Source organism: Apteryx rowi, unplaced genomic scaffold, assembly GCF_003343035.1.
Source record: "Apteryx rowi isolate R43461 unplaced genomic scaffold, aptRow1 scaffold_1469, whole genome shotgun sequence".
NCBI classification, from domain to species: domain Eukaryota; kingdom Metazoa; phylum Chordata; class Aves; order Apterygiformes; family Apterygidae; genus Apteryx; species Apteryx rowi.
In genome coordinates, this window is record NW_020447718.1 from 1 (window position 1) to 12,698 (window position 12,698).

Below are 12,698 nucleotides of genomic sequence, written 5' to 3' on the forward strand. Positions count from 1 at the left end.
TTTCTCCCAGGAAATCCTTGCTTAGCTTCCCTTCCCAGCTCTCCAAGGTGCGTCTGGGGAATGACAGATGCCCAAGGGAGTTGTAGCCCTGCAGGCCTGCCTCCAGTCCCCCTCTCTCCCTTCAATGTTTGTAAGCCGCCTTGAGCCCTATATGAAGCAAGAGCCTGCAAGAAGWTCCCATGAGGGAGGGAAGACAGCATCTGCAGCTCTTGATCAGAGTGAGCAGTGTGTTGCAGGATGCTTCAGCCTTTTGGCAGGCCCTCACTGTGGTGGGCTACTGACTGCGAGACTGCTGGGGACTAGTAGGAAGTTGCACCTCTGGGCTCACTGGGGAGTGTTTTTGAGTGAAAGAACCCTGAGAAGAAAAAACAGCTCATACACTTATTAAATGAATTGAATTTTCCTTTCTGGAAGAAGGAGTAAAACCTTCTCTACAATGCTGGAATAGATGCAGCTGGGAGAGATGCACCTGTGCCAGAAGCACAGGTGGTTTCTTCTTGCTTGCACATGTCAAGGCCATGAGGATGGCAATTGGCCTTAATGGCCCTGAACAGCTTCACCTGTGGTCTCCAACCATACCTTCTGCTAATGGGCCCACGAGTTCCATTTAAGCTTAGCCCTGGGCCTTTAGTCTTTTTCTGAGCTTTGTCTTAGGAAGGCTAGGCTCTAGGTCTCCTGCAGCTTTGTTTGGGTCTGGTTATAGGCCCCCTTGGTCTGGGCCATGATTGGGGAYTGATTTTCTGGCTTGATCTTGGACCTGTCTTGTTAATGTGGACCTGCTGGGTGATCACTGGGCTTCATCTGACCCGGAGTCCAATCACTGGATCTGGTTCTGACCCTGCTATGCTGTTTGTCTTCCCTGCTTTCCTTTGATTCTGTCTCATCACCATGGAGCTGACAGGTGAGTCTTGGTTGAACCTGACCACCCTCTCTGGGTCTGCCCTGCTTGTCTCTCTCCGGTATCATGGAACGGAGCCCTTGCTCTGCTGGCAGTGTGACCACTCTTGGCTCCTGCCTTCTTGTGCCTTAAGCAGCAGGTGGCCCTTGCTGTGCCCTGTGAGCACTATTCTTTGCATAGGCTTYCTGGATATCATCAGGAAAGTCCTGTGCAGCTTCAAAGCTCCCTTCATCTTCCTCAATCATAAAGCTGTCTTGGGTTTGTGTGATATAGATGGGTACCTGCCTCTGGTGGAGTCCCAGCCTAATTTGGGCAGGCACTTTGTCCACCCTTAGGAAGGAGGACATTGCCAGGTCTGTCTGAGGAGTGCAGCGGTGCCCCAAGCAGGGCTGTCACTCCCCTCTGTGTCATACATCCCTGTTCCTGTCCTGAGAAATGCAGTTCAGAGTACTGGGTCCTCCTCTTAGTGTGCATCCCTGGGGTGGCCCAGACACCCGCTGCCCTCCAGGCTGTCAGTGCTGCGAGTTCAAGACCACACTTCTTTCTGGGGAGGACTTGGTGCTGTGTGGAAGTCCTGTCAGGTGTTTGGAAGTGTYTGCTGTTCAGTCAGTATGTATGGCCAAAGCAGGAGTTGTGGCATGGACATGGTGAGGAAGAAGGTCAGTCCCCAGGATTTGCTTTTGTTTTTAGACATTCCAGCTTAATATGAGTGGTTATCTAATACTCTGATTGTGGGACAGCAATGTTCTTCCTCCAGAAACATGCTTGTTCTGGTGTTTGGGGACCTCTAGGTACTGCTGAGAGGGGTGAGAAGGCAAAAAAGACAGGTTGATCTCTCCTGAGAGCAATGCTAGATCCCAGAAGGTGTTAATAACCCAACAGTATGCCTGCCCTGCTTGGAAAGACAGTCTCAGTGAACTTGTGTGTGTGAGGGGGGACTGGATATGGACAGTCACCACATGAAAAGGTCACTGGAAGTCTGGTCCTTTATGACAAGTTTAGAATGAAATGAGCCCCCATTCATTAGTACAAAGCCTTAAAACAAGCCCTAGGAGGGTAAAAGGATGACATCAGCTCATGAGGATGGACTGCTCCTTCACTTTGCCTTCATCTTCTGCCTGAAATTTCATGCAATTTTCYTGGGAACCATCTTGGCCTCTAATACTGTYRCTTGAAAGGAGCCCGTGTGGTGGAACGGGCATGTCCTGAGCACGGAAATGAAAAGGGAATGTTGCAGGGAACAAAAACCAGCGTCCCCATTTCCTTAATTGGGATGTTTTGCATGCAGGATGAGCCTGTTGGTAAACACATCACATGCGCAAAGGGCGTCTCTGGGCCTCGGGCATCTGGACCCGTATAAAAGGCAGCCCAGCTCCAGGCTCTCTCATCCACTCCTCTTGCCTTCTCCTCCTTGGTGAACAAGGTGAGCYGCTGTTCCCCTYTGCCRCTCTCTACTCTTTCTCCGCTGTCTCCTCTTTGTCCTGTTTGCCTCCACCGAGCTCTTGCCTCGGTGCATGCTTTGGTGTGAGCCTTGCTCCTTGGTCCTGCTCCCGTCTTTCGGCTCCCGGCCACTGGCAGGGGAGGTGGGAGAAGGTCTTGGTGTGTCTTTCCAGGGGCCCCGGTGGGCCGCAGCTCTGACAGCTCTCCTGCTCCCCGTGCAGCCCCTCCCTGCTCCCCAGCCTATGCCTTTTCCCTCGCTGTGCGTGGGCTCAGGCTGCTCCTCACACGCTGCCCGTGTTTTCCCTGCCCTCTCTCGCAGGTGCACCTCCATCCCGCAGACATGTCCTGCTACGATCTGTGCCGTCCCTGTGGCCCAACCCCACTTGCCAACAGCTGCAACGAGCCCTGCGTCAGGCAGTGCCAGGACTCCCGGGTGGTGATCCAGCCCTCTCCCGTGGTGGTGACCCTGCCCGGACCCATCCTCAGCTCCTTCCCGCAGAACACCGCCGTGGGATCCAGCACCTCCGCTGCTGTTGGCAGCATCCTCAGCGAGGAGGGAGTCCCCATCTCCTCCGGGGGCTATGGCCTCTCCAGCTTGAGTGGCCGGTACTATGGAAGAAGGTACCTGCCCTGCTAAAGCCAGGGTGGATGTCCAGTGAGCGCTTCARGCAGGAACCCCAAAGCCAGGTGCTGGACTGAGGACGGAGCTGCTGGCCAGAGTTTCCAGATGGGCTGAGCATCCTCGTGCCCTCCTGCAAAGGAGGGAGGCAAGCARGAGTGCCAGCCTGTGATGCCTGGAAACATGGCCAATGTATGCAGTGTTCTTTAAATTTCTGCTTTTGATGACTTTTCTTGTATCTGTTATTTTGATTTTTTTTCATTGACTTGGTATGTTGTGGTTCTTTTAAGTTGTCAGTGGTGGGGATTTACTCATGAATTAAGGAAAAGCAGAGCCTTGCTTACTATCTGTTGGTTTGAATGGTATAATTGGCTTTGCTCTTTTTGTTTTGCAGAATACATCTTAATTTTTTCYTCATTAAACTGGTGCAGCATCTTCATTTGAGTCTCATTGTGTTTTTTCTCCTCCTTTCTTTGTTTTCACCCCCTTGATGTGAAGTTTGTCATTATATGGAACATTTTTTTCAAGGGTTTAATGGTACTTACTCAGAGGAAACTATCAATTGAACAGACTGCAAGGGTCAGTCTGAATGAAGGAATTTCATTGTTTACACTGTTCTTGATGATTTCAATAGTTCTCCATAAATATTCTCCTTTTTAGAGATTTTCCAAAAACTTTCTGCACATCCATGATCTTATTGTGGTCTTTCAGTTTGGAAGAGCTTTGATTTTAGTCATTCATTTGGCATCTTTGAAATTGTGACAACTGGAAAGTGGAGAATAGAAGTTTTAGAAATAGCATTTACTTGTGGAAGTCTTTTTATCTTTTGATCAGATTGAATGCTACTGTATTCTCAAACTTTAAACCATGACATGCTTTGTGGGGTGCATGCTATGATCTTGACTCAGCTTCAAAGGTGAAGTGATTGTTCCMGTCTGAGTAATAAGACACTTTACATGTCTGGACCATTAATAACATTTTGTGAYGGACTTTGAAGTCCTCTGTTCTTTCAAGCCTAAAACCAAGCCCAATAATTTTTATTCTCGAGGTAATCCACCTAAGAACACCTGTAATAAAGAAGAAAAATGTACATGAGTGAACAACCAGAAAAATTGCCAGATGTATCTCCTTAAGAACAGTTTGTTTTTAGTCCTGTTACTCACAGGTACTTTGAGGTATTTTTCCTCAGATATTCAAACTCTGCTTCAGAACTAAAAAACCTCACCCCRCCCCCCACACCTTTGTCAAAGTCTTCCAGGTTTTCTGTGATTGTTTCACTGACTCCTTTTTCTCTAACACTGGAGCATGTGGGATCCAGTGTGGACACAGTACAGGGAAACAATAACRCTGAGAATTGTTGTGATTTCTGTCTCTAAACCTTTCTAAGGATTTCTGTCTTCAAAATGCAAGGCTTTCTCTTTTAGGCCAGACTGGCATAAGATTCAGCTGCCTACTAAAAATTATTTGAGGGGGGAAAAAAAGTATCATAGCACTGAGACAGATGGTGGAGGAACTAGATAGATGCCTGGCAATCAGGTTCAGAGCTACAACCAGCCCAAMTGTCCACACAATTGGAAAAGAGTAGATTGTTTCCTGTGGTTCTTCCCTCCCCCCATCTGTCTTATGCTTATAATCAAAGTGTTGTTTTTTTGTTGGTTTTTTTTTTTAGAATTATGTCCTGAGAAATTACCAAATTAGGGGAAAAAGCATATATACTCAAGATAAGGTGGGATAGGACCTCTTTAAGCCTGTAGCTTGAGGCAACAAAGGCAACATACCCATCACTCTACCAGTTCGTATATTAGACATAGTGGAGTCTCTGATCAAAGATTGGCTTCCATGACTTTTACTATAGTAATGGAAAGGGCTGGAATGCATACATGACTATATGGTGCTCTGCTGACAGACCTTGCATGACTGAAGTAATCACTACTTCACTYGGATCTCCAAGAAATCACTTTTCTCACTCTGATACACATTAAAGAATGGCTTCCTTTTTGGTGGCAGTAAGACATTTTTCTGTGATACAAATGGAAGTGGCATAAAAARCATGAAGAGTATAGCAAGGAGTTTCAGAAGAATGAAATTCTAGTTAAGCGGCCTGTGTCCAGCAGCATCATGTATTGAAAAGTGCCTTCATGGTGCTTGCTGTGAATGTGAAAGCTCTTCTGTCCTAAGCCTGTGCTTGCTAATAATAATAATAACAACAAAGTGTCTTAGAGCTAACCATGTTAAGACAATGTGGAGGCACAGAGCATTTGTGCAGGATGTTGAAGCCTTTAGTAAATGTGCCTTTAGAGGTACATTTCCTTAAGAATTTGAACATCAATTTGAAATCTATGTTCCCTTTGCGTGTTAAGATCAGACAAATAGATAAACTGACTAAGAACTTTTTCAAATTTCTCAGACTGCTTGAGACTACTGAGGCATCCTTTTTCACATGAATTAATTAGTTCCCACAAACATTTTTGCAGGTGGAACTTTTTTGATAATGAAATTGTTTTGCTTTTGTTTTCCAGTCTAAGTTCATCCTGGCATTGCATGAGAGGCATACTGTGCCTATTAAAAATCTTTCATCTTCAGAATTTGTGGGTACTTTTAATTTCTGGTACTTTTATACTGACTCCAATAGCGTCAATATGAAATGACTCAAAGCCCAGTTTAATAAAGCATTTTTTCAACTCCTCAGCAATTTGTTAGCTTGCAGGTGTCTCAAGAGTACAATCTAAGATCATATTCAAGACATTTATTAAAACTCTTTGTGTGCAGTTCCATCCCTGACCCAGTTAAGAACAATTGCCCGGTACTTGTTCACTGTCCTCAAAAAGTCTCTGGGGAGGTCTCCAGGCCTTCTGGATGAGTTCTTTGAGCCAATCCAACCAGTCTGGAGCCAGGCCACTGTCAGGAGACAGTTCRGGAGTCTTTTTGAAAATACTACTGATCTTTGATGAGTTTGTTTTTAAAACATGACATCCTGCACCATATAGATGCTCTCATGTTRATAGAAGGAAGTAGAACAAAAGTGTTGAAAACTTCTATGGATGCTGTTACAAGTTTTACAGGCAAATTAATTCTTGAGGTTGCCAGTAAGTACCTGTTGTTACAGAAAAATGTGTTTCAAAGACATTTATGCCACATGTTTACAGCTTGGCAGAATTGTTCAGACCTGTAAAGGAAGTGAAATTTTTGAATGTAGGTTGGTCACTTTAGATGATGTTACCRAAGTATAAAGAGCAGTTGGAAATTTGTAAAAGACTGATTTTTCTTTAAGGAGTAGTTCATGGCTGGTTTTCATACAATCTATTAAAAAATAAATGGCTCCAGTTTGTGAAACCATAAGCCCATAAGTGTGTTTAGGGATAGCAAAGAGGGATCTTGGTTCAGAGATTTTAAAGATATACCATTAGGTGGATGATGAGGGTGTTAAAACCTGATCATATATTAATGAACAGTTTGATAATGTAGTACTATGAATGTGTACATTGTTAATGAAAGCTGTGAAGGATTTTGAAGCCCTTTTTCTTTAGGAAACCTAAGACCARTAAGTTTTATTTTCCCAGATGTCAACGATTCCTCATGCACAATAACTAATTACTCTTCTAAAAGGAGAGGTTCAAACTCTGGAACTYGTACAGGAGATTGCAAAGTAAAGATAAAAAGTATATTAAAATCTAATATACATGTTCTACTTGTGCAATGAACTTCCATCAGTCTGGAATGTAACCTCTGTGTTGTACTGCAGTTTGTAGCAAAGGAAAAGAATACAATGGCAAGCAGAGAATTGTGGGTTTTTTTTTTCCCTAATGACTCTACAGTTAAATTTGTGCAGGGGTAGTATCTCAAAATTGTTTAAAATTCATGTATGTGCTGGAGATCACTTGTGAAGCGCTTTTCATATTTGTGGTCTGAGATGGTGCAGAGGGGGGTTCTAGGTTTCTTATGTAAAGGAACACTGAGAAATCAGGTTCATGACAGGTCTGCAAATGTCCCCAGGTGATAACAGCTGTACCTCAAATCCTGTTACTGAAATGTGATAGGCTGGTGATATCTGAATTAGTCACAGCTTTGTAAACATTGGTGGATACCAGAGTTTATTAAGGACTTACAGGCGTATTCTCAATAAGAGAAAAAAAWTTGAATGATAAATTATATATTACATAAATTCTTCTTAAACTTCACCCRATGACTGAAGTGAAACATATATCAGAAACACAAGTTCTGTTGTGACTAAAAAGTAGCACCGGAATGAATTTGGCCCATAATGCCATAAGATGAGAGAAACTTGTATGACAGAATATGCATGTCTGAAGACTAGGAAATGAAAACAAAGTAAAGAACAGTGAGGAAAAGACATTTAATCAGTTGAAAGTGTTTTGCATTCAGGACATGCTTGTTAGTAAATAATTTCATGCTCAAAGCATGTCTGTGGTCCTCAGGCTGTCAGAGATACAGTATAAAAGCTAGCTCAACTCAGGGTTCTTCCTACCACTTCTCTTACCTTTTTCTGTTTGGCGGACAAGGTTAGTTCAAATCTGCTTCTTCTCTGTGTGCTGAATGCTTGCCGTCATAACAATTTGATGTACTTTTTTCTCCGTAGTATTCTACTAGATGCTGGACTGTGGTGGGGGGAGACTTTTTCTATTAAAAAAAAAATGTTTTTTTGCTGTTTGAATTGCAGGGATTTCTGGAGGCCAGCCTTGGCCACACAGACCTTTGAAATACTGATGTAAATTTATTCAAATCTGGGCATTCAAATACACTAAGTGACTTAGCAAATTCCAGTAATATTAACAATAGTAGAGATTAACAAACTGAATGGGTAGACTACAGAGACCTATGTGATCATCCATCTTAAAGGAACAATGTGTATTTTATATCTTTAAGGGTCTCAACTGTTATCAGTAACTACTGAAATTTCAGCTGAGTTGATATGAACAGAAAACAGCAGTGTTTGTAAGGGATGTGAATGCATTTATCTTCAGAGATTTCATCTAGAAAAATTGCATTCTATGCTATTTATTCCATGCTTTCTTTCCATAGAAAGTTTCTTCAGTGTTCCCATTTTGATTATGATGAATCTATTATTGGGCACAGTGGGAAACAGGAGGGTAAAATGAACAAGATGCTAAAAGAAACAGCTGAAGAACAAGGAAACTAGGAAGGTCTGAGGTGGAGCATTGAGGGTTTTAAAAATCAATTACATTGAACCAAAAGCTTTTGAGATCTAAATACCACTTTCTAAATGAGGGCAAAATAGAACTTCATACTGAGATTAGGAGGATTCAGCAGAGATATTGGCCTTGATCACAATGTTCTCAACCTTCTTCTGATATAGTAAACAGCATGAACTTTAATATGACCAGCAACAACACCAAAAATGTTCAGCTTGGTGTCTTATAGCTGCTAGGGTTTTGAAATTATCTTATGGGGTGAGACAACATCTCCTGTGAGTTTAGGGAGACAATTCTAGGGACTCTGAGGACAAGGAAAGAGAACAGCAGAAATAGAAGTGAGCCAAACACAGAAAAGACAGACAGGCATAGGAAATTGTGAAATTGTGCTTCTCAGAGTGCTGGAACTGGACACAGGGAATATGCAGTGAATTCTTGGCTTTATCATGGACAGCATGTCTGTGGATAAGTCATCTGGGACAAATTTCCAAAGAGCTCAGTTCCAAGTATGCCTAGCTACAGTTAAATTTGTATCTTCTCTTATGCCAAGTCTGAACCTGGAAATTAATTCTTCATTTCATTTTCCAGCTGTCTGTTGAACTCTATTCATAAGCATTTTTTATGGCTAGGATTTACTCATAATTACTACTTCTGCGATGCTCTGAATATCTGGGGTTGAATCTCAGTAGTGTCTTTCCAGACATTCAGCCAATCAAAATACTAAAACTAAGGTCACAAAACATGTATGTGTCCTTTTGTGCTGCTATCAGCTATTCCATTAGCTAACCAGTAACTGAGAGGATTATTTCAGCTTCCCTCTTCTCATTGTAGAGCTAATAAGTCACTTTCCTTCCCCACTCAACCTCTAAAAGGTAATCGATACAGCTCCTAATATCGTGGTGCCTGAGCTGAATAACCGTAACTGCAGTACAGTGCTTATGCTGCATTCATTTCTGATTCTGTACTTCAGATTTACCTCCATCCCGGAGACATGTCCTGCTACGAGCGCTGTGCTCCTTCCCCCTGCTGTCCAACCCCACTTGCTAATAGCTGTAATGAGCCCTGTGTCAGACAGTGCCAGGACTCCCGGGTGGTGATCCAACCCTCTCCCGTGGTGGTGACCCTGCCCGGACCCATCCTCAGCTCCTTCCCGCAAAATACCACCGTGGGATCCTCAGCATCCGCAGCTGTTGGGAGTGTCCTCAGTGCCGAGGGAGTCCCCATCTCCTCCGGTAGCTCCTTGGGATTTGGGAGCTTTGGTTATTCAGGCCTGGGCAGTGGGTACAACCGGCCCTACCGTCGCCACAACACCTACCGCAGTGGCTTCTATGGGCTGTGCTGAAGTCCTGAGGAAGATGCAAGAAGAAAGGACCAGAAATGCTGAAGCAGGACCCGAACGAAAGACTGAGCTCATGGCCATGGTTTTTGGACGCAGTGTCGGATGCCCATGACTCCACCAGCATTTAATGGAACTGTGGGAGCTTGGCATCACTTAAAATCAGGCCCCTACTCTTCTTATACTACTTTATATTTCTAATCAAGTATGTAGTTCTGCTGTGCATCACTGTATTTGATAATGCCTAGTGTGTAACTTAAAATTTAGACAGTGGAATAGACTTGATTGTCCAGGTAAAATGCTCCATTGAAAGAAGAGCTCTGTTTATAGAATACATCACCATGAGATATGCCATTCTTGCCAAAATAAAGCCTGATGCTTTGCACTATTTTACTCCACTCTTTGGTATCATTAAAGTTTTATGCTTTTAYCAAATCTCAAGTCTTCGCTTATTTTTTCTTTCCCTTCTCCCACCCTTTGAAACTTTGTCTGGGTGAAATTCATCACTGTGTAGATGATCTAGTGAGCAGAAGCATGAAATGAATGCTACTGGAGACACTAATGAGAGGAGAACAAGATACATTTAGAGTTCGTGATTAAGAAAATACTTTTTTTTTGCAGCTGAAGTACATAGTGATTCCACAGTGATTCAGCATAATATTTGGCTTTCTACATCTCTGCCAAGAAGTTATTTTCAAGGCTAGAATTATTTTATGATCTAACAAAATGGAAAGRTATCTAATCTATCATATGATAATACTTGTTTTAAGGAATCTTGCTGAGATCCACACTCTCAGTAACTGTGCTGTAGAGCTGCAGGGTGCAAAGAAAGACTAACACCCTTTCATTGTCAAACCACTGCTTGAACACTTGAAGTCAAGCCTGAACTGCAACACAAGTACCAATGGAGGTACAGACATAAATCTTTGTGACAGAGGGCAAACCTGTTTGATCCATTTGCTTGTTATTTATTGCATCAGTACTGTGTATTGTAGGACTCCTTGTAAAAGCCTGACTGTCATTACTGTCCTGGCTGCAGCCCTATGGATTAGGAGAGAGTTATTTCTATTTCTGAATAAAAAATAGCGTTCCCACTGCTACTATCTACTCTGTGGCACTATATTCCTGTCAAGTTATATGTAACTGTCAAATTCTRTCAGTCGGCAGAGTCCTTTCATTCAGGAGAGCTACGAAAGTAATGTAAATGGAGACTCTGGGTCTCCTGTTGTTGGTTTTACATTCAGAAATGCAAATCAGGATTAGACCATATCTATACCTAATCAGATTGTTTTATTCAGTTAAGTTATAAAAGGTATGAATGCAGTTCAAAAAGCAATGCACTGTGGCACAGTTTTAGTTTTGTCTGAATAAAACTATCTTAGAAAATGTCTTAAGCTCCTAAACCCACATTTACTAATACTAGAAACTGAATTCCTACAAGTCACTAATGACAAGAAATGAAGCACGCTAACATCTAATAAATACAGAATACTGTTTAAGGCATGAAAACCCTTTAAAAGCTCTTGGGTAAACTATTTTCACTGAAAGTAATGACATGAGATTAAAAAAAAAGAATTCCGACAGCCACTGTGGATACTAAAGCAACAGATCTTGGGGAAATTTTGAAGAGATTCTGGTTTTAGGGAAGAATTGAGGCTTCTTTTATACTTCGAACAACTCCGGTTATCATAAAAATTTTGTTGCAGCTGGATGATTTGTCCCCAGTAGTTAAACTGTTTTGTTTATGGTTTATGTTCTAGTCTAGTCTCATCCTGGCATCAGATGAAAAGCCTTCCTCAAAGATTCTTTCATCTCAGACACTTATGGATCATTTGAATGCCTTGTACTATTTTACACTCACTCCTCTGAAGTTAACATAAGAATAATACAAATTTCAGTTCATGTAAGTAATTTGTCAGCCCTTCCGCAATTTGGTAGTTCACCAGCCTCTTATGAATGCACTCTGTTGTTAAGCAAAGTATTTTAACTGAGAGTCTGGATTGTGAAACTCCATTAGTGATCCATAAGTAAGAGCTGTTAAGTTCTGGCTCACCATCTTTAATCCCAAAGAACAAGATCCAAAGGCTTTCAACCTTTCGGATGAACTCTAGGTGCCAATTAAACTAAACTGGCAGAATATCAATGAAAACATTTCCAGGCCTTTAATGAATCTATTTCTAAAATATTATATACCCTCCAAGAAGAACTTTTTATGTCCCTGGAGGAAAGAATGGGGAAAAAAAAAAAAAAAAGTTAACATTCTTTACCTACCTTTGCATAGATGAAAGGGAAATGAATTCTCCAAGTGAGTCATAGCTTTCAGTTACATAAGGAAGTATATTTTTAAAATTTATAAAGACTACAAGCAGTATGTTGGATAGTAGAGATTTTGAGGAAAGAGAAGGGAGCAGTAACTCTAGAAAAGAGAAGGTAAGTTTTCCGTTAAGTCATCAAAACATGTAGAGTCCTAGGACTCTGCAGAAGACGATCTGTTTTTTTTTTTAATCAATTATGACAATTTGTAATAAAATAAAGTTTCTCAAGGTGTATACCTTGAATTATTTTGTGAAGTGTTCTTGACTCACACACTTTCAACCTGGATGATGTGAGTGTTGAGATCTTGTCACGTACCGTGAACATTAGGTAGCATGAAACTTTGCATATCTGAACTATTAGTGAAAGGTTGTTTTGAACTTTAAAGTTCTTCATTCTTCTGAAGGCACATAAAAAGACACTCTTCATTTAGAGTTAATTCACATCTCTTGCTGAGGGGCTGTGGTGCTAAGAAAAGAGAAATCTGATTCCTTGTCTTTGCATACTTTCCATCTGTGCAAGTATTTCCAGCCATTTGGAGTGCAGCCAGCATAGGCCACTCAAGTCACAGAAGGGAAACAAATTGTGCAATGATAAATGGAGAATTGCTGGGTGCAACTTCTACTGACGCTGTAGTTTAGTTTAGGCAGCGCTCTGCCTCTAAGAACCAATGCTTGAAAGCAATCTTAACATCCGCATGATATTAAATTTGACATGAAAATTGCTGCCCATTCCTGTGACTTCCTGGGGTTTCAAGCAGGAGTAATGGTGATTCTTCAGATGAAAGACTGCCTAGAAATCAGATCCATAATTAGAGGCAGTTAATAAACATACCAAAGTAATAAGATTGGCTCATCAAACTCTTTCCTTAAAGTGTGATTGCTTGACTTTGACATGGAACAAGAAGCTAAAATTTTGATC

The 12,698-nt window shown here is 41.9% G+C and overlaps 1 protein-coding gene across 1 annotated transcript; it reads left to right on the top strand.

Annotated features, from left to right (window-relative positions):
- Positions 1–2,651: 2,651 nt before the first annotated feature.
- LOC112962356 (feather keratin 2) lies at positions 2,652–3,141 on the top strand. The gene has a single exon (XM_026058422.1). It carries the CDS (start codon positions 2,679–2,681, stop codon positions 2,973–2,975), a length of 297 nt encoding a protein of 98 aa, XP_025914207.1. The 5' UTR covers positions 2,652–2,678; the 3' UTR covers positions 2,976–3,141.
- The last annotated feature ends 9,557 nt before the right edge of the window (positions 3,142–12,698 follow it).

Coding starts and splice junctions, on each gene's coding strand:
- LOC112962356 (XM_026058422.1), top strand. CDS start 2,679: ATGTCCTGCTACGATCTGTGCCGTCCCTGTGGCCCAACCCCACTTGCC.